The 22,635-nt window shown below is 42.4% G+C and overlaps 1 protein-coding gene across 2 annotated transcripts in view; it reads left to right on the plus strand.

Annotated features, from left to right (window-relative positions):
• STON2 (stonin 2) overlaps positions 1–17,857 on the plus strand; it is a 65,698-nt gene extending 47,841 nt beyond the window's left edge. For both annotated transcript variants that reach the window (XM_080974188.1, XM_080974189.1), the window contains 3 exons: positions 6,428–8,293; positions 13,304–13,506; positions 14,396–17,857. In XM_080974188.1, coding sequence (XP_080830314.1) covers positions 6,428–8,293; positions 13,304–13,506; positions 14,396–14,479 — 2,153 coding nt within the window. In that variant the 3' untranslated portion in view covers positions 14,480–17,857. The remainder of the gene's footprint in view (positions 1–6,427; positions 8,294–13,303; positions 13,507–14,395) is intronic.
• Positions 17,858–22,635: the final 4,778 nt, after the last annotated feature.

A 22,635-nucleotide genomic window follows, 5' to 3' on the forward strand; every position in this document is an offset into this window, starting at 1 on the left:
ATAAGCTAAAAAAGCTTAGGGCCCCACTCTTTTGGGGGCCCCCAAAAAATTTAAAGAAAAAAAACTGGATGTACAGTTCCAAAATATAAGATAAAAAACAAATAAAACAAAACCTACATACAGTTAGAGCTGAATAATTATTTCACTATTAATATAATTCTTAATTGTATTTCACTACAGTATTAATATACTTCTTCTTAATTGTAGTTCAGTTCAACAAATCCTTTGATAAAATACATATTTTGCTATGTGCTAATGGTTGTAGATACCTATGAGGTCCGTAAATTACCATATAGCATATATTCAACACAAAAAACAGCGACAATTTGTTGTTACAGAAAGCTTCAAAAACGACACTATGTAAATTGTCTACTTCCTTCTCATCTTGTGCAGGCATTTTGTTTGTCATATTCAGCAGATAGAAGATACAGTTCTGCATTAACATTTGATCCTTAGGAAATACCCTGGGCACCAGAAGCAGGAAACCGGTGTTACTATTTTTGAGTTCAAGAGAAAACCAATGAGAACTGGTCTGGGCAATGTTGTGAAAGCATGTTTTGAAAATAGAAATGGCTGCTGTTTCTCTCCCCCCCCCCCCCCCCCATCTTTCCTGTCGTGTGAAATTCTGAAGAATAGTTATAAATCTATTCACATATATTATATTCTTAGATATGGCTAAATCCCAGCTTTGAGTGTCATTCACCATTTATGAAATTAGCCTTGCTGTGGCTCCTGCAACCGGTATACCAACCAAACGGCAAAAGTACTGATAAGGAACCCTCTCTTGCTTTGGAACTGCTGATTTTGGCTGCTCTGGCAAACCTGCTATCAGTTTATCAGCAAAACAGGTGCAGCAAAGGCAAGTTTCTTTACAGCTTTTTCCTGTACAAAAGCTTGTATTGTCTCTGATCTCCTTGTAGTTGGCCTGAAGAAATCACCTGGCTAAGACTTGAATTGGAACTCCCTGTCTGTTATATTAGCCACCAGAATGTCATAGTAACAAAATAGTCACTGTGTAAACATATTGGAGTTGTACTGGAGAGCTGGGACTCAGCTATTTTAGTCAAAAAACAATGATTTGAATGTGTTATTATAAACATGCAACACCAGTTGGCGCCAGAGAGCAGAAATCTTTTGTACGTGATTTTCCATAGGTCCTCCCCCTTTTGTTACAACTATCTAATTTCTGACTTATTTATAGCGTGTGTTTTTCCTGTATGTAGATCCATCCCTGATAGTAGAAATCAATCTTATATTGACCATACTTTCCTTTGTCCTATTTTAAAGCAAACATGTTCTGTGTTTTCAGAAGTAGAACAAGAGAGAGCTATGTCTGAACATGCTGTGGCTTCCGACCTTTAATACCTGGTGGATATCTTCTGTGTTGTCCTTTTTCCTTTCCTTTCAAGACTTTGTACCTGCCATTCCACTACCTGAAAGTATGAGCTCCAACCAGTGACTAGAAATAACAACAGATGAATCCTCCATATACAAACTCCAGTTGCACCTTAAAGAGACATGTATGATGCGTTATCTCCCCTGTGCAGCTATCTGATATTAGCAGCCTGTTAATGGTCTTTAAGGCAGCAGTGAAACTCCTGTATGTAGCCATCTCAGATAGGAATATGTGAGGAGGCAGATATTAAGCTGTGTGCGGATATGAGCCAGGTCTGAAGTCCTAGCAGGCTGGTAGCTTGTCCTTTCAGCATGTTTGTGTCTGCTGAATGGAAGGAGACTTTGAATCTCAAGAGCTCAGTCAGGTGATGAATTGGGTTCTACCTTATGGAAGCTTCTGCCCCAATGAATCTGTTAGTCTTTTATATGCCACAATATTTTTTTTTGTCTCTTACTAGTGCACTAGCTTATGGCTCAACAAGATGGGTAAAGACTGGAACCTTGGGAGTAGGGGAGCTTTAGTCTCAATCCAGGTCAGGCCTCCCTCACCTCCTCTTCGTATTGTGGGGGGCATAGTCTCCCCTTCATTCAAGAGGAAACGTTTCTTTAACATAATAGCAGACACATGGTGCCTGAGGCTGTTTGGAATCACATCAGGAGACAAGGAGTTAAAGCCCCTATTCCACAGACACAAGAGGGTCCCAATCCAGGATGTTTCCTTATGTCATAAATGGCAAACGAAGACTCAGGGGCCAAATGTGTCCCTCCACGGGGATGTGGCCAAGCCACACACCTCACCAGTCCTGCTTTGAACCCCTCTAGATAATTTTTGTCTGGCTGGAATGTGTCCATGAACTCTTGATAGTGCTTTTTATTTGTCTTTTACAAAGGTAAAAAATTACATGCGTTGTTCTGTGCACTTTTTCCTCTGGCACCACCAAACAAAGTCATGTGGCCCCAGGAAGGAAGAAGGGAATATGGTCCTTGGAATGAGAAATGTTCCTCATCCTTGCCTTTATGTCCTTGTGGGTTCCTTGTAGCTCACACTGGGAAACAGAATACTGAACCAGGCAGACATTTGGTCTGATCTAGCAGTACTCTTATTGTGCAGCATCTGAGATTCCCTTCTTTCCCTGGTGCTTTGGGATTTAACTTGTAGCTGCATTCTAGCCTATGTGGCTTAAAGGTAACTGTGTACTTTGACTGGGACAGGGAGCATCCGATGGCATGTCATGTTGGAGTGTTGTGGGTATCAAGGAGTTAACACTCTGTGTTCAGTAGAAATGTTGACTCAGCATCATGTGATGAGTCAGCATCAGGAAACCAAGATATGGGGAGTTGCCTAATTGGTCTGTAGCCAGCTGGTATAAAAAGGTATGGTTGTCACACACACACACACACACACACACACACACACACAGTGGGGCTTCTCCCCTGTGTGTAATCCCACTTATGTATGCTGATTCCTGAGTGTAAGAAGATTGCTTTATGATGACGCAAGACTGCAACTGGAATAGAGTGGCTGGGAAACCCAGCCAGATGGGTGGGGTATAAATATTATTATTATTATTATTATTATTATTATTATTATTAAGCCCTACTTAAAATACGGCTTGGTTCCTGAGTGCTTCATGTGGGGGCATCCTTATATCGCAGCATGTCCCTCTCTCTGCTGTATAACGTGATGGGTGGCCTTGAGCAAAAGCGCTTTCTCTCAGCCTAATTTCTACCTCACCAGTTGTGGCGAGAATAAATTGCTTCCCTGAGCAGGGCAGGGCGCGTGCAACAATGAAACAGTCTTCCCATGGAGCCTTGGAATGCAAGACCAAATTCCAAAAATATTTCACTGTCAAGCCAAATTACCTGAGCATGGAAAAAAAGCTAAAATATGGCACATCCCTTATCCTCTCGCGTTGTTGTATTTCCTCGGTGAGAGTGTATGTGTGTGGACCCAAAGGTTCCCTATGGTGGCTTACCTAAATTATTAAAATTTAATGTTAGGAGCTCCAGGGCCTCACTTACCCAATTGGACATTTACGTGGAACCTCAGGTCTGTATATGTTTACACATGAGGCTTTCCCCTCTCTTGGCCCTTGAGATGGGAGGCATAAAAGACCTCCTGTGACAGCAAGTCGAAGGGCCACGAGTGCAGCTGGAGCTTTAGCTAACACAGTGGGGAAAGAGCCTGCAGAACCACCCAGGAGCCTTGTGTGAGGGCAGGCTACAAGTACAAACCAGCCGCAAATAGAATAAAGTGTCTGCACATGTTTTCAGCTTGCTACTTCAGTTATTATTGCTAATCTTCACCCTGTATGAATAATCAAAAGCTTTGCTGCCCTCAAGTTCTGTGAATATTGAGTTGGAGGTCATTCAGACGCTAATTAAAATAGTTCTCTTGCCAGCACCATGTAGATAAAGAGGTTGAGGAACCAAGTTTTCTACTAGCTCTGGGTTCTTTTATCAGTTTTCTTCAGCCCCTCCCCACCACCTTCCAAGTCAGGTTTCTACCCAAGCAGCCTACAGTATCGTTGAAAGCGCGTCTGCTGAATGATGAGCTGCATTTACTGAAGTCCTTGTGTAGTTAGGAAATGCACTCTTTTCCAAGCAAAGTGTTCTTCCCCACCCACACTGTGTTCTGTTCAAGGTCACAGATATAGTTGGCAAGGCTGCTATATTCTTCTTTTTGTTGTTGAAAAATACTACAAAGCTGTAGTACAGTGGTACCTCGGGTTAAGTACTTAATTTGTTCCGGAGGTCTGTTCTTAACCTGAAATTGTTCTTAACCTGAAGCACCACTTTAGTTAATGGGGCCTCCTGCTGCTGTCGCGCTGCCGGAGCATGATTTCTGTTCTTATCCTGAAGCAAAGTTCTTAACCTGAGGTACTATTTCTGGGTTAGCGGAGTCTGTAACCTGAAGCGTATGTAACCTGAGGTACCACTGTATTCATTTTATGCCTTCAGTAGCTATTAGCTGTGGATTGGGGGCAGATATTCTAAGAAAATAGTTCATGGTTTGTTTGTTTTAGTTTTGATTTACAGAACTTTAACATTACAAATAGGAATTATTGAAAGCCCTCATCAGGGAAGACTAAAAGGATGATCTATTCTAGTGTCATGTTACAGTGGGTACCCTCAGGGAGGCTGAGCATAGGTCCAGGTTCAAAATGTAATCTAGAGGTGAGGTCAAGCAACAGGTGAATACCAAAAGGAATTAGATACAGCATAAGTTCAGGTCCAAGGAGCCAGAGACCTGTGTTATTTTCAGCAACTGGAAGGTTCAAAAGGAAGGCCTGATATCAAATCAAATCATTGGGTGTCCAATGCAGAGCACAAAAACTAGCAAAGCACAGAGAAGGAGTGTTCATTTGCAATATGGACATTGCACTTTGATCTTCTGTTTCTCTCAACTTTCCATTGTACTCATAGAATCATAGAGTTGGAAGAGACCACAAGGGCCATTGAGGCCAACCCCCTGCCAAGCAGGAAATGTACTCTCTGAGGACATTTCATGCATGTCTGTAGGATCCTGCAAACATTTTCCTGAGTAAGAGGAAGATGTGGAGAATGGCATCTCTGGGAAATATTTTAGGCTTTTTTTAGCTATATAGACTGTGCAAATGCAACATAGTAGGCTTCTGTGAAAATCTCGCTGTGTACCCTTTTGAGATCTACCAATTAATTGGTGTCGTGGTGGTCGTGGGGTAAATGTTTTGCAGTAAGTGTATAATTTTGGAAGAGGTCTCTTAGGTTTGTCTGGCTTTATGGCACCACCTTCTGGACATACTGTTAAATTATTCTGGCTCAACAAGGTTCATAGTTCTGAAGGTGGCACGACAACAAGGGCCCTTATTCATGCATTACCTGGCAATATGTTTGCCATCTTGAAAAGTCAGAGCTGCGTGGCATATGCAAAGAGTAATCACACGGCTTGCCTGGGCATATGAGATGAGATGCTTTTCGCATAGGAACTAACCACACAATCCCGGTTCTCAGTGTGGTTTTCATAGTCATGGGGAGGAAAACCTGCATTATACCATTTAGGTTCCGAATTTATTTAACCCTTCACTGACCACTTATAGAGATGTTTAACAGCGACGTGTTTAGTAGTCAAGAGCAGCGTTTATGATAGTTCGTATTTCATTTATTGAAATATATTTTATCTCAAATCTGTTTCATAAATTAATGATGGAAGTTTGGCTTCCTCATCTGTTGTTATTCTCTCCTCCACAGAACATGACAAGCTGTCAAGGATTGTGCATAGGCTAGAGACAGATTTATGTGCTTGATGAAAGCACTTGTAAATGCAAATGAGCAAACAACAGTTTTATTATTATTTGTGAAAGTCTGTACAGTAGAATTACATTTTCTGGCTCCATGAATCTGACCAGTAATTACAAACAAAATCTGAACAGAAAGCAGAATCAGAATGTCTAGCTCCATATGAGCTCTTGCGAAGGAGGTTGCTTATTTCTGTAAGTGGTTTCTCCCTTCTAAAGGATACAAAAGCAGTTTGTCTAACATGCTGTCCCCCTCCCTTAAAAAACTTTCTATTGTACTTGCATTTTGTTTGTAATTATGGCATTCATTGGGCTGTATGCAATATAATGCTAAAGTGAAGGTTCTGTTAGCACAATGGAACATGCTCCCCCTGTGTGACCCCTAAATCTGCCCTCCACAACTCTCCGGAGTAGTAGTAGTAGTAGTAATAATAATAATAATAAATTTATTATTTATACCCCACCCATTTGGCTGGGTTTCCCCAGCCACTCTGGGCAGCTTCCAGCAGAATATTAAAATACAATGATTAATCAGATATTAAAAGCTTCCCTAAACAGGGCTGTTTAATAAATTTAGAGATGGTGTGGGATGCACATGGGTGGAGTAGAGGAGGAAATACTGTTGTGCTAGTGCTAATCCTTGTGCTAGCACAGCTATTTAGTTGCATACCGCCCATTGTAGACATGATGAAACGTACTATGATGCCTAGAACTTGCATCCTAGGATTGACACTTCTTCTCATTTCTCCATATAGACAATTCCTCATCCCTTCTCGAAGATGAAGAGCTAGGCATGGAGGCAACCAGCTGGCAGCTGAATAGCACATCTGTAAATGGCCATAGTGAAACCCCAACAACAGCTCGTTTCCCCAGCTGGGTGACTTTTGATGACAATGAAGTCAGCTGCAATTCTCCATCCACTTTATCCCCCGTAAAAACAGATTCCCCACCATTAGTAGCAACTGCAGCAGCAGCAGCAGTCACAACAACACAGATCACAGATGTGAACTCTCTTACCCTCTCCTCATCCTTTAAGAAAAGGGAACGCCCCAGAAGTGCATTGGCTGACCTCCCTAAAATTCAGAAACTAGACCTTTCCTCAATAACCAGCTTGCCTTTGTTTAGTGGGACACCCCCTTGGAGTGCTACTAACCCTTTCCTTGACGAATCCCTGAGGGATGTTCAGCCTTCTCCTATCAACCCGTTCAGCTCTTTCTTTGAAGAACGGGACAGGCATTCTCAAACCTCTCCCATTTCTGGCAGAAACCAGAGAGACTCCCTCATTATCCTCCATCAGGAGCCTGACTGCATCAGCTTTAATGAGCCAAGTAGACACCTCAGGCACAGAGATGCTGTCGAGCAGCTCAAGCAACTCCAGATCGGGGACCCAGATCAGCTGAGCAGTCCTACTCTGCCCGACGATGACCCCACAGTGCCAACTGAGCTATACAGCACCGTGTCCTTTCTGGGGCCACCTCCGCGAAAAGATGGCTGGCCAATGATGCTGAGGATACCAGAAAAGAAGAACATCATGTCATCTAGACACTGGGGGCCGATTTACGTCAAGCTGACCGAGAGCAGGTACTTGCAGCTCTTTTACGAGAAGGGATTGGAAAAGCCTTTCAAGGAATTCAAGCTTGACATCAGCCATGAGATTTCAGAACCCAAACTCCAGAACTATGATGAGAATGGGAGGATACACAGTGTGAGGATAGATCGCATCACCTACAAGGAAAAGAGGAAGTACCAGCCAAAGCCTGCTGTCTCTCACATAGCGGAGAGGGAGCAGGTTATCAAGCTGGGTACCACCAGCTATGAAGACTTCCTCAGCTTCATCAGGGCGGTCCAGGATACACTAATGGATTTGCCTGCCTCGTCAACAGACCTGAGCACAGTGGGATTGAACTACCAAGAGGAGGAAATCACTGTGGATGTAAAGGACGAGTTCTATGGCACCTTGGCCAAAAGAGACAATAGGATTTTGCAGCACAATGTGTTGACCCGAGTGCACGTTCTCACTTTCCTTTCTGGCCTGGCGGAATGCAGGCTGGGTCTCAACGATGTCCTTGTCAAAGGGAACGAAATCGTCTCGCGGCAGGACATCATGCCCACTACCACCACCAAGTGGATTAAGCTGTACGATTGCCAGTTCCACTCCTGTGTGGAGGAGGAGGCGTTCGCCAGCGCCCGCGTCATTCAGTTTAACCCCTTGGACGCCTGCAGGTTTGAACTGATGCGCTTCAGAAGCGTGTTTTCCGAGAAGACGTTGCCTTTCACCTTGAGGGTTGCAGCTAGCATCAACGGCGCTGAGGTGGAGCTCCAGAGCTGGCTGATGATGTCTCCGGGGTTCTCCTCCAACAGAGACCCTCTCACTCAGGTCCCCTGTGAAAATGTGATGGTCCGCTACCCAGTGCCACAGGAGTGGGTGAAAAACTTCCGCAGAGATAGTGTCCTCGGGGAAAAGTCTTTGAAAGCAAAGGTGAACAAAAGCGCCAGCTTTGGATCCACCAGTGTGTCCGGTTCTGAGCCAGTAATGAGAGTAACACTAGGAACTGCCAAATATGAGCATGCCTTTAATTCCATCGTGTGGAGGATAAATCGGCTGCCCGACAAAAACTCTGGTGGGTACTCGTGCTTCAACTGGGTAATAATACTGGGAAAAGTTGTATTTTGGGTGCTGGGTCATATTGGAGTAACGTGCAACATTAATGGATCAAACGGTGTTCTGTCAGAAGGTGCAAACAGAATGCCTGCATAAAGCGAAGTAATTACATTTTTTGAAGATATGAAAATTTGCAACAGTAATAGTAGTAATTAAACATAGCAGTACTTGATTGTATTGAATATCACTTCTCATGGTTCTTAATTGCCTCCCCTTTTTTTCGTTTTGCTTTTCTTCCCACCATCCCCCAAAATCTGGCTCTGCTTACCCCAAGAGTTTATAGGAGTCTCCTCAAAGAGCAACAATTCCCAGCACCCTTAAGGAACTGTAGTTCCCAGAATTCTTTGGGGGAAGCAAAGACTGTTAAAGTGGTAAACGAGTGCTTTAAATGTATGATGTATAAGGTGATACAGGAAAAACTTTGTTGGAGAAGTTTGTTTGAGAACCCTTTGCAAGAAAAACTTAGCAGCGTATGCACAGGGTCTAGTTAAACTGCCCAGATACTTGTTTAGGTAAAAATATCAAAAATGAGAAGGCAGAATGGACCCCACCATCCTTCTCTTCTTTTCTCAGTATTTCATTTTTCTCCTCATCCCGTTTACCATTCAAAGCCTAGTCTCACTGTCCTTCAACTCCTTTCTTTCTCCCTTCTATCACAAGCTGTGGCAAAAAACAAAAGCCCTATTATATGAAAATGTATTTTTTAAACATTTTATACCTCACATTTCAAAATAAAAGCTTCAAGGCAACTTGGCAAGCATGAACTGAAACATCCAGTGAGAAATTAAGAAACTATATACTAGACACAGCAATAAAAACCAATTCAGCAGAGGTTAAAAAGACTAAAAGGAGAAACATCGAATAATCAAAATGACAATAAAAGCATTAACAAAAACAACCTCGATCAAAAGGAATCTGAACAACAGGTGTTAGAATCCAGGTATGTCCTGGAGAAGGTAAGAATTGCATCGATGGCTGGTTTGTTTGCTTTTCTCTACTTTGAAATGGGACTGGGGTGGGGCGAGAGGACAACAGACCAAAACTGACATTCTGCATATGTTTGGGAAGAAGGATTTCCTCACAACTTCCTATCTAGGAAGAAAGAAAGCTCAGAGTCAGAGCTTTCAGGCATTGGCTCTGGCACTATTATGATTTGGCTGTGGAATAAGTGTGTTAAGCCAAAAGGCATATGCCCAGCTTTATGCAGAATCCCATTTTTCTAACCTTGTGCACCCTTCATATCTGCTGCTGGGCCTTGTTCTGACAGGCTGTAAACCTCTCTGGGCTGAACCACTTTAGGCTGCAGGTAGAAGCTGACATGAATAAAACTCCTATATTCCAAAGCCTCCAAACACAGAGAGCTTGATGGGCAGGGGGGATGCTATAATAAACCCTTCTCCCTAACATCTGATTTAATTCAGGGGGCATTGTTTATTGGTAGGAGTCAGTCATGTGAGTCCCCACCTGCAGTCTGTAGTGGTTCATCCCAGACACAGATTTACTACCTTACTAATGAGCAGAGCTACATCTTTCTTTGTATACATAATTTGGGCCGCTTTGCTATAAAATGTGAAGGTGATGACTATACCCAAAAAAATAGTGCAATCCTATGCTTGTTTACTCAGAAGTAAGTCCGTTATATTCCCAAGCAGGTGTACATAGCATTAGCCTAATGGGTCTTTCTGGCATCTCATTAAATTGGCCCAACTTAAGCCTTGCTTTAGTTATGCGTGAAAGTTTCCCCTTGCTAAGCACAAGGCAAGTGTTGTCACTGCACAGATGTCTGTTGTTGTTGTGCTTGAGGGGCAGCTGTTTTTATATAATCTATGTCACAGAACCAGTCCAAAAAAACAACAACAGCCCTATGCTGTGGAATTGGATTCCGTGAGGAGCATTTATGTGACTGTTCCAGGAACAGCTTGGTAACTTCTAACGCAGTCCCCTGATTCATAAGCAATGTGTTGATGCTGGCTGATAAAACAAGCCTTGTTTACAGCCTGTGAGGAGTCTCAGTCCCAACTGGACAGGCTTCAGGGCTCCAGCGTGAAAGTGTGTTTTTTAGTCAGTCAACAGGCAAGCCGAACAAAGAGTGTTAAGAAAACATTGATTCATCGAAGGAGTTTCTGCCTTGATTGTGGAGAAATACGATGCATTTCAAAGGACAGCACAACTTAAACCACAGCTTTGGATCTGAAGACTGGAAAACTGGTGTCTAATCAATGTTCATCAATACTGAACGCCCCTTTCTCCCTAGTGCATTATGTTAAATATCTGAATCTGAAAATGCTAAAGCACATTTTCCTATGAAGCTCACACTGTTTATATAGCACACATAAAAATAAATATATTCCAGTTTAAACAATATATATTTGACAGAGGAAGATTCAACATTTCAATAGGACCTACATCTGAGTAAACATATTTAGGATTATAGGTTTAGGTCACATTCTAATCTGTGCTGCCCATGTTCATGCATGTCTCAACCTGCACTGATCCTTCACCTGCCCACACTATAGATAGGAGGTATTAGCAATTACAGTCCAGATACAGAGGCATACATGCTTCTCCCATACTACCCAGTTCCTGATTCTAAAGAAACATCTTCCTGTGCTCCTGTTACTAATACTAAATGGCAAAGAGGGAACATGAACAGCTCTACCCAGACGTACTCTTTGTGACTCTGCCAAGGTTTTCGCTTGCACAAGGTCTGGGGAGGTTATATGACATCCACTATTACCGTAACTGAGCATTCAATTTGATTTATGGGGAGGTCATATAGTGTTACATCAAGCAACTGTTATTCCACCTTTTCCAGTTTGTTTTCCTGTCACTTTCCTTACTGCAAATCAGGTTTCTTGCAGTGCAAGATGACCTAATTCACTGCAATCACGCAACCTGAATTTGCTGCCATGTGACTGAATCCTACTCACAAAATAATGTTAGTCTGAAAATGGTTCCAGAACACACTTGTCAAAATGTTGGTGTCACAGACAAAAACATGCTTTGCATCCATGAGAATCATTCAAAAGTCAGCACTGGAATATGTTATCCACACAACTTACGTGCTGACTACTTCCTGTATATTGGATGCAACAGGAATCTGACATTAGATCACTGGCATTAAAGCAGGCATTTGGGGACCTAAGCCTAGTGTGGCTTGTTATGGTCACCTAGTAAATTCAAGGGTGCAGCAAGATTTGAACTGTGGGTTTCCAGAGTTACAACCCACAAACTTACCTACAATGCTGCACCAGCTGTACTGAATCAGTGACTTCCCAATGTGGGTTTTTTCTTTGCCTTTATTGCCTTTTCTAAAGGGTATATGGGGCTCTCTGTAGTTGTAGTTGTTCTTTAGTCATTTAGTCGCATCCGACTCTTCGTGACCCCATGGACCAGAACACACCAGGCACTCCTGTCTTCTACTGCCTCCCGCAGTTTGGTCAAACTCATGTTGGTAGCTTCGAGAACACTGTCCAGCCATCTTGTCCTCTGTCATCCCCTTCTCCTTGTGCCCTCAATCTTTCCCAACATCAGGGTCTTTTCCAGGGAGTCTTCTCTTCTTATGAGGTGGCCAAAGTATTGGAGTCTCAGCTTCACGATCTGTCCTTCCAGTGAGCACTCAGGGCTGATTTCCTTAAGAATGGATAGGTTTGATCTTCTTGCAGTCCATGGGACTCTCAAGAGTCTCCTCCAGACCATAATTCAAAAGCATCAATTCTTCGGCAATCAGCCTTCTTTATGGTCCAGCTCTCACTTCCATACATCACTACTGGGAAAAACATAGCTTTAACTATACAGACCTTTCTCGGCAAGGTGATGTCTCTGCTTTGTAAGATGCAGTCTAGGTTTGTCATCGCTTTTCATGTAAATCCTCTGCGGTCTAGAAAATAATTATTCAACTCTGATGTAAACAGCCAAAGTTGCTTCCCAATTCTGATTTCTAATAACATTTTCAGGGACCTTTGGCAAATCACATAAGGCTCTTCTATATTTGCATATCAACTTTACTTTATGGCTGGCAAACACTGAGTCCAACTTTCTGTTCAATAAATTACACATCTAAGAATCTTCTAATTGACTATTTCCTGAAAAGTATCAATGAAAGGGGTGATTTACAAAGGCAGGCATTTATTTGGAGCTTCACAGGAGAACAGCAACTGGGAATTGAGTTACAGCGGAAGAGCAAATGGGAGAAAAAATTAGCAGGCTCCCTTCTGCCACTTCCACTGAAAATCTGTCTCCTGGTGGTGTTTTTTGGTGAACAAGTGGGGTTTCCCCCCTCTATCCCTACATATGGTGAAGTGTGTGCCAAAGAGCTCCTGTTCCCTAGATTTCCAAAACATGAAAACACAGCACTTGACTCAATAAATACTGCCAGTGGGAACTAGCCCATCCCCAAATACATGTTTTAATTCTCTTTGAAATCTTGCCTAAGCCCCTTTGATTTCAATAGGACTTCGAGCTTTAATAGTGTTATATGGATAGGACAGTTAGAAGGCTCACACTTGTCTTTAAACATGTGGGGTCTTTCTTTTATTAGAGGGGCGTGGGCGTGCCCATTACTGATTTAGAGCTTTAAACGGTATAATATCGTATGTCTTAGTATGATCCAAATGATTCCATCAGCTAATATTAGTTATCAGTTTGTCCAGATGCCTTCCAGTATCTATTGTAACAGTTTTATCAACAGACTGATGTAAAGCATGGAAGAGTCATTCAGTTACTTTTACAAGAGGTTCTTAAATACTCTTCTAGAATATGTTGTAACATCATACTGAAACCTCACATCATACTGAAACCCCAGTAGTTTGATTCTCATTTTTCAATAATGACATGACAACAGCATTCTGACTCATAACCATTTAATTAATTAAGCTGGCTTTCCTGTTTTGTTCTGCTTCTAAGCCTTCTGAAGGCTTGATTTCAAAGAAAAAGTTTTTGATTTCCATGCTCTTTTGCCCTTTTGTAGCTTCTGGTCACCCACACTGCTTCTTCTGCCACCTGGAGCTTGGCTCAGACCGGGAAGTGCCTTCTAACTTTGTCCGCTATGTGGATGTGGAGTTTGACATGCCAACCACTTCAGCATCCAAAGCCACCATCCGGTCCATCTCTGTGGAAGGCAAGACAGATGTCAGGAAGTGGGTCAACTATTCAGCACATTACAGTTACAAGGTACGGGCGAGCAGCTTTCTTCCAGGGATTAAGTGAATTGGGGTTAGTTAGTTTGCAAATGAAACTATTTTATAGTATGTCTATCGGGACCACGAACTGCAGTGAATGACTAGATTCTCCATGTTGTCTTATATAAGTCTTCTACCATAAATTTCCAAGTAGAACTACAGTAGGCTTTGTAGCTCAGTGGTAGATTATATGTTTTGAATGGAAAAGGCCCCAGATTCAGTCCTTGGCAACTCTAGATATCTGATGGTAGGGCTCAGAAAGATCTCTTGCCTGAAACTGTTGCACTCCCCTGAGAGTAAACTCTGTTGAAGACACCTTTATATGTTCATAAACCTAGGAAGAGGAGAAATACATCAGATACTCCTCCCATTTTTGCTATAAGAACAGTGATGTGGGTGTTGCAGAAGGAAGCTGGGATTACTGTACTAAGTCCCTACCTCCTTGAGCTCCTTCATTGTCTGATTTCAATCCAGCAGGCTTGAGGGTTCTTCCCATCAAATGGAACATTATGACACTGATTCCATGCTAATCTCCTCACCCACTGCAATTTTGCCAACAACAATGAGGGTTGATGGGGTTGCTATGATTGGAATCTGTCCCACTTTTGCAGATGAGAGTCTCATGTGTAGAAGTATATGTCCACTGTCTTCACTGTAGAGCAGAGATGGAGAACTTGACAGCCTTCAGACGTTTCTCGACTACAGCTTCCATTGTCACTGACCATTGCCCATGCTGACTGAGGCTTATGGGTACTGAAGTCCAACAATAGCTGATGGAGGGCCCAGGTTCCCCATCCCTGCTTCAGAGCAGGTTGTCATTGGCTGACGTAGAAATTTTACTGTTCTTTTCCCACAACTCCCAACTTCCTCTTCCTTATCAGGTGGAGATAGAGCAGAAGAAGAACTTGAATCCAGATGTGATGGAAGAACACACTGATAACCCCAAGGGCTGTGCTGTGCAGTGAAAGGAAAGGTCCATCTGCAGTTGGAACAGAAGAATCAACAGGCCTTGAAGAAGAAGGAACAGCATGTTGCTCCTGCTGTAGGAAAAGCCGGATAGAATCTGGAGCGCCGTAGGGTTTCCTTGTCCTCTATGTCTATACTTAGAGAGGGACCTATTTTGGGATTTGTTTACAACAGACTGGTGGCTTTGGTAGAAGCAAACTAAGCATATAGTATATAGGCTTACAACTGATTCAAGCCTGCCTTCGTCTCTGACACTAATCTTCTTACAGTGATATAATGGTATTTTTTTTCAACTCAAAAGGTGTATCTCTAGTCTTATTGACAGTCTTTCTCCCCCTACTGTGTGCTTGACATTACCTGAACTCTTGTAATTCAGTCCTCAGAAGAGCTCTTCCAGGTACTCTGCAGAAGCACTGAGGGGGAGGAAGGAATGAGAGATGCACCACAGCATCCCTTGGGTTTTCTGTCATGTCCATGACACTTAGTGAAACATTTTAACAGCTTTTCTTCTCCACCAGTGTAGACGGAACCCCTGGGAATTCCACTGGGTGAAGGACAAGTGGATTGACCTTCCCTTCTTATCATCTCCAAGGCAGAACATTTAAAAATTGCACATTTCCTTGGATTTTGGTGGCCAGAAAGCTTCCTTTATTCACTTAGACTGACAGCGGGGCCAGGATTATTCTTTAGACTTGACATAGTTATAGCTGCCAGTAGAGGGGACTAAGATAATATTTGATCAGGCTTGACTGGGAGGATACAGGAAGGAAATAATTTCATTTAAATTAATGGTCAAGTGAATGGTCGGGTGGACTGGTTACTTCTCTGACAGATGACAATTTATATTCTTGATAGGGATAGGGAAAGGAGGTGCTCTGTTTATTTTTTTGTAGATGTTGACAATGCTGCTTTCATGTTCTGTCCCAAAACCTACATCTTATTTTAGAAAGACTGCAGTGCCACAGTTGTGTGTGATATTCTTACTTTATAATGTACTGGCATAATGGCATAGCAGTCAGTGTTGTCAGTACTCTTTGAATTCTATGTCTACAATAGTCTCACACAAGTGCAAAAATTAACAAAGTCCAAGTTTCCACCCCACATGACTGTAAAGATAATCTTGAAAATGTCTGGATATACCTGAGCAGAATGTTCAAGGGTCAGGTGGTAAATGGAATTGAAAAGCAGCATGGGACTTCAGCACAGAGGCATTATCATGCAGTTGGGTCATTCAGATCCATTTGTTGTGTGTGCGACAACTGGTACACAAATATACAACCATCCCTCTTTTTTCACCCACAATATTCATTGCTATTCCACCTGTGGGTGGAGCTTAACAGAATATATGCCATGTGGGAGAGTTTTATCCCTCTCAATCACTCCACCACCACCTTTTTACATTGTGAAAATGTGAACAGGTATCTCTGTACCTGTGCACATGTACCTTAAAACACCAACAACCAAATAATTCCAGAAGAGCTCAAGGTCAAACCTTGTCAACATGCTTCACAATGGGCAAAATGGAGGATAGTGTATTGGCATGGACATGTGATGCTGTAGTACAAACAACTAATTTTATCTAGATTAGAGGTGGGGAATCCTGAGTTTTCCCCCACCCCAGCAGGCTACTTTGGCAGGTGGGTACTGTTGTCCAGCTGTCAATCACCAGACATCACTCTGGTCCTCACCAATCCTTTAAGTTTCACCCCTGTGCAGAAGTGAATTCTAAGAACATTCAAAACAACATGATGGAAAACCCCAAACCCTGAAAATATACAAATCCAAAGAAACACTACCATGCTTCCCTTCACTTATGCCCTAAGTCTGGTTTATACATGCATTTTCATTACTGGATGAGACTAATGAAAGGATGTCTTTTGTGTTCTAATGGGCATCACAGAGAGAATTTTCATTTCACATCACCTGTAAGTTAATAGCCAAGACCCAGCTCTATACATGTGGAGCTGTTTTTAAAATGCCTATCGTCCCTTTGGAGGGGAGGTAGAAACAGAGAGGTACTATCCAGCCTTCTTCCTTTTCCTTCCCAACAGGTGATAGGTAAGATTACTGTTTGTCGAAGAGGAACGTGTTATGCACAGCTCAATCATGGAGAGGAATCACATCTATAGCACCTGGTGGTGGATGAGAATCCTCATCTATATAGCACCTAACTAGATTTGAGCAAAAGCTTTGCAGTGGAGTCCACTTCCATATGCAGGTGGCAGTCATCAGGTATAAAGTAATCAAATGAACATATGTGAACTAGACCCACTTAAAAGCTAATCCTCCAGAGGATGCTAAAGCTTGGACCTTGCTGTTTCATAGCAGTCTCTGAAAATACTTCTCTGCGTGTCCTGCATGGGTTTTGCTCAGGCATCTGGGTGGCCACTGTTAGAAGAGGATGCTGGGCTAAGATCAGCAGGCTCTTATGTTCCTAAATATGCTACAAATGCATCAGGTACATATAAGAACATGTACAGCTGATCTTAGAGCTGTAAGAACAAAGTCAGCTGATCTTAGAGAAAGCAACTGGGCAGAGCAGGATGGATAAGGGTGAAGATATCTCTTAGATGTTTGGAGTCCCAATGTATTAGTTTTCTAAAGATAACAATCAGTATCTTCTGAATTGTGCCCAGATTTCCATTCACACCCTAAAGCTTTGAATTCAACATGTCCCATGCATCCAGTTCCATTCAGGAGATGTCATTATGTAGAATGCACTACAGCCCTTAGGCTTACAAGGCCATTTGTGATGGTTAGCAGGTGTAAATTCAAAGCTGGGTAGTATAAGACCCAGAAGCACCTTCTTGAATGGAGAATGTACAGGAGACAAGGCTATAGTCCTGAGCAGAAGAGGCTGGGACACATCATTGATGTTTATGACCTCACAAGTAAGCATGACAGCTGGCTGATTATATCTGCGTTTGGTAGATTTGCCTTCAATTGACTTGCCAATATCCTGCCCACTGTTCCAAAAAGTTACATAGCATATAATACCATTTGGCTTTAGTCCTTCTTCTGCGGTATTGTCAGCTGGGCAGGGACTGATAGAATACCCTGCTAATTTATTGTGGAAAGAAACTGTGTCTCTTTGCTAAAAAAAGGGCGTCGTGTTGCTTTCAGTCTGCTCTTTGCTGCCTCCATCCAGACGGATTGTTCATGACCTCTTGCACTATTGTGATTGAGTGGGTTGGGTTTTTTTACATATTTTGTAACAGGTTTCTACCTTTTGATGTTGTACTATGAGAGAGTCTACACACTGGTTGATACTTTAGACATTTTGTTGTCCCCCCCCCAAAAAAAAACACTTCTCTGAGAAATGTTCTTTTGAGTTTCATTGTGGGAGGAACTGTTGAATAAAAGCAAACGAAATGCTACCTTTATTGAAGTCAATTTATTTGTGTTGGCATTCTACCTACAGATCAACATTCATAGTGCATAAGCATTAAAACTTCTTTCGAACCAAAGCCCATCCCTGTGGCCTATGAATATATTACTAATACTGTCATTTATAGTATTATACGTCATATATAGTGTGAATAGGGAAGGGGGCTGAGGGTGAGAGTGCTGTTTATTGAATTCATAGGTGAGTTAAGATTTGGATCTGTGCCTTTCTGGCTCAAAGCTGACATTCTAAGACTGTAATCCTAATTGCACATAGCTGGGGGTAATTCAGTAGGACTTATCTTGTAAGTCACCATGTTCTCAATTTCAGCCTCTGCATCTAAAGGAAAATGCTTTGGAGTGTATGCAGAGTGCATTTTCCCAACCCTTGAGCAGTCTGCCCCACACATATGATATTACAGGGTAGGGTTTGCAAGCATGCTTGAGCAATGATACCTCACTTAAACAAGGCCTGGTATAATCATTATGCTGGACATGGTCAAATAAAAAATGAAAACAGGCAGCATGCTGCAATAACTCTAATGTGATACAACTAACCGGGTGTCTGTGGGCTGGGTGTAGGCTGTATTTGTATACAACTACTGCATATATGGATGTGGCAATTCAGATTAAAGGTTACCCTGCCCACACTGAACTACAAACAAGTCCATGCTTAAAACAAGGCTGCACATTAGTTGCTCTCAAAGTTTTGCTCTACAATCTTATGCAAGAGCAGCTAAGGTGGCTCCTTCCTCATCCAGAACAGCAGGTTAGCCATCCTGCATGGAAAAGCACATCCCTTTATTAGCACATGTATCAGATGACTTTGTACCTAAAATGAGACCCCAAAGACAGTGGGTGCCTGAGGAGTCTTTCTTATACCAAGTCTTCTTCTTTGGTGATCACTTGTAGTCGAGTAAGATTTGTCTTCCATGGACACGGTCTTAACAGCGAGTCCGTGACTGTGGAGGCTAATTCTGGATCCACACGTTCTTCCACAGTGGGGATATACCGTAGGTTCCCGGGTGGGAGTTGATCATGGTGAGGGTCTGCCACACGTTCCTTCCAAAGCATGTTTTGTCCTGAGTTCAAGCATCTTCAAAGCCAATGACACCTTTGGTAAAGGCTGTACTCCAATTGGAGCACTTGCAGACCAGTGTTTCCCAATTGTCAGTGTTTATACTACATTTTTAAAAGATTTTCCTTAAGAGAGTCTTTTAATGTCTTTTGTTGACCACCAGCATTACACCTTCCATTTTTAAGTTGGAAATAGAGTAGATGCTTTGGAAGACGATAATCAGGCATCTGCACATGACCAGTCCAACGAAGTTGATGTTGAAGAATCATTGCTTTGACGCTGGTGATCTTTGCTTCTTCTAGTACACTGGCATTAGTTTGCCTGTCTTCCCAAGTGATATGTACAATTTTTCAGAGACACCGTTGATGGAATCTTTTGAGATATTAGAGATTGTGTTTATAGGTGGTTCATGCTTCACAAGCATATAGTAAGGCTGCTATTACAATAGCTTTGTAAACAAACATTTTGGTTTCCCTGTGAATGTCATGGTCCTCAAACACTTTGCACTTCAATTGGGAGAAAGCTGCACTCGCAGAGCTCAGGCAATACTGGATTTTGGCATCAATGTCAGCCCTTATGGAAAGATAACTGCCCAGGTAGGAGAAGTGATTGACATTTTCCAATGTTACACCATTTAATTGGATTTGTGGTGCTGCAGAGGGGTCGTTTTGTGCTTGTTGGTGCAGCACTTTGGTGTTTTGGATGTTGAGCGATAGGCCAAGCTTTTTGTAAGCTTCTGCGAAGGTATTTAGGATGGTTTGGAGGTCATCCTCTGAGCGTGCACACACTACATTGTCATCAGCATAGTGAAGCTCTGTGACGGAAGTTACGGTAACCTTACTCTTTCCTTCAGCCTACTCAGATTAAAGAGCTTTCCATCTGTTCAATATATGATTTCTACTCTGGTGAGGAGTTTCCCTTCAACAATGTGTAGGATCATGGCAATGAAAATAATAAATAGAGTTGGGGTAATAACAACCCTGTTTAATACCTGATCCCAGGAGAGCCAAAGGTTCCTCACATCTGCTCTGTACTAAAATACACCAATGGATCAACATTGCAGGCATTTCTTTTCCATTTTTGGTAGATCTGTTTTGGATCTCATAAGACCTAAGAGTTTTGCTAGATCACTGGACCAATGGTCCATCTTCCAACCAGATGTCTCCTCCTTCATCTGAGGATCACAGGACAATTAACAATATAAAAACAGAAAAATGCATAACATAGTAATAAATAAAAACAATAATGTCCTCACAGTTTAAAAGACCAGAGATTGCTCAATTAGCCAAAGGCCTGGGAGAAGAGGGATGTTTTTGCCTGGTGCCTACAGACAGGATTTATTACATCATGTATACAAAGCAAATATGCTTGCCAATTTCACTTCTACTTGTGAGATGAAAAAAAATTAAAATACTACAATATGCTCTAGTATTGGTGAGCACATTTGGCACCGCCAATCAATGTAGATAACACTGACCCAATGGTCTGTATAAGGTTCTTACATTCACCCTGCAACTCCACATGGTTCTTTTCTTAAAAAGAAGAGGGGCCCAAGAATTAATGGTGCCCCAATAATACACTTCCATAGGGGAGCAAGAGTTAAAATCTCCCCCCCCCCCACAAGCCATCCCTGCTGGTGTATAATTGGGGGGGGGGGCTAGTGGGTGGAGAACTACAGATTCACTGTTGCTAGAACATTTCTGTTCACAAAAATCATAAGAAGTTTGAAATGTAAATGTAATAATCACTTCACTTGAGCATTTTTTTGGCTCATTCCAAAATGAACAGATGCTGCAATGTGAATTTTAAAAGCCCCATTTATTTTTATTTGTGAGGGACATTTTCGCCACCTTGTGGTCTGATGCTATTACTGGAAAACTCATGGATGAAAAACAGAGACAATAACCAACGGTACTCATTAATGTGAGGTACAAAACTGGAACAATGTTTTTAATATAAAATGATCTGATGTGCAAGGGCTTTTTTTATATAAAAAAAAGTACCTACATTATACGGTCACAAAATGTCCCTATGAAAATTTCTAGTTAGTTTCATACACTGTCAAATAATCCAGATATCCACAAAATTCAATGAATACCACATTCAGGAACAGCAGATTGATAATCAGTCAGAGGATCTACCAAATGTACATTGGGATCTAAACTAAAGGGAACCTCCACTGTATGTATAAACCCTCCACCCATCACTATTATTGCATAAAGAAATCCAGTATGTATTGCGACAACAACCATGTCGTTTCTCAATGTTGAAAGTTGCACCACATTTTTCAAGAAGCCAATATCTAAGAACCAGATTAGATGCTACTTTGCAGTGTAGCACGCAGTTCTCTTTTTGGAACTTATGTAGTGTTTTTTTCTAGGAAAAAGCTGAGGTTCAAATGTTAACCATACAGGTCAGGTACTTCTGTCACAGTTCAGAAACAAATGAAACATCCATGAATACAATAGCAGGACTACAGTATTTAGAGCACCAGCACTTAAAATGTTTTTGACAACATTGAAAGGAAGAGATAAATTCAGTTCCATAAACCTATGATCCACAGACCAAGGGAGGCTCTGTTGTTGTGAAGGCCCTGTGACAGGGCCTTATTAGTGGCAGTTCCATTTGCAGAATGCCCTTCTTGGTGCAGTATATTTGTCTAATTCATTATAGTTAGTTAAGTATTTCTATTGCTTTACTTGATCGGGGGGGGGAGGAGGCTGCCCCCCCGACTATGCCCATGCTCAGACATTTGATGGCTGAAAGATACTGTTCCTGGCAACGTTATTAGCTTTGAAGGTATGTAGTGGCTTCCAATTATATTGTTTTGGCTTTTGGGAGTTTGCAGCCCTCAGCTCCTTGGAGAGGAAGTACGGGATATAAATTTAATAATAATAATAACAACAATAACAGTAACAGTAACAACTAGCAACATTAGACTGTACAAGTTTCTATATATTTTGTGCTGCAGTTTAAAATGTTACATATTTGACACTTCTTACATCAGCAGCATACTCCACAAAACAGAAAGGCAGTCAATCAATTGCATTGATGCTTATTTATTTCCACTGGAAACAGAAAAAAGGAAATAAAAATTAATTACATGAAATAAAACATCACAAAGCCAGTTGTTCAGGCACACCCTCAGGCTGGCCAGCTGGGAAGCAGGGGCGTAGGAAGGGGTGTGTGGTGGGGGCGGTCCGCCCCACGTGCAATCTCTGAGGGGGGTGACAGAGGCACACCGCAGGGGACTCGTACGGAGGATCACACCACCACCGCTGCAGCCACACGCGGAGGATCGCACCGCCCCCCCCCGGTGCATGGCATGGCCTCCGTTCCAGGCGCCCATGCAGCCAGCTCCACCACTGCTGGGAAGGAGAGCAACATTTAGATTGAAAGGACTCCACACCTACCATGCAGTCCAGGGGGTCATTTAACAGCCCCATGAGCTTTCCCCGTACCGAGCCGACCACCGAGTCCCCGCCCACTGCGCTAAACTGGAAATTGCGTCTACGCAAATTCAGACACCGGAAATTGCGGGTGCACGCATTGACACATGCAGTCTGGCCCACGGAGGGATCTCTGCTGGAGTGAACCGGCCCAGGCGAGGTAAGCCTGCCGCCCCCTCTCCTAATGCTACCATTACAGACTAGGAAGAAACCACCGATAAGGGATGGGCTGCATGAAGGGTCC

This window comes from Podarcis pityusensis (genome assembly GCF_964106645.2).
Source record: "Podarcis pityusensis genome assembly, chromosome: 1".
NCBI lineage: Eukaryota > Metazoa > Chordata > Lepidosauria > Squamata > Lacertidae > Podarcis > Podarcis pityusensis.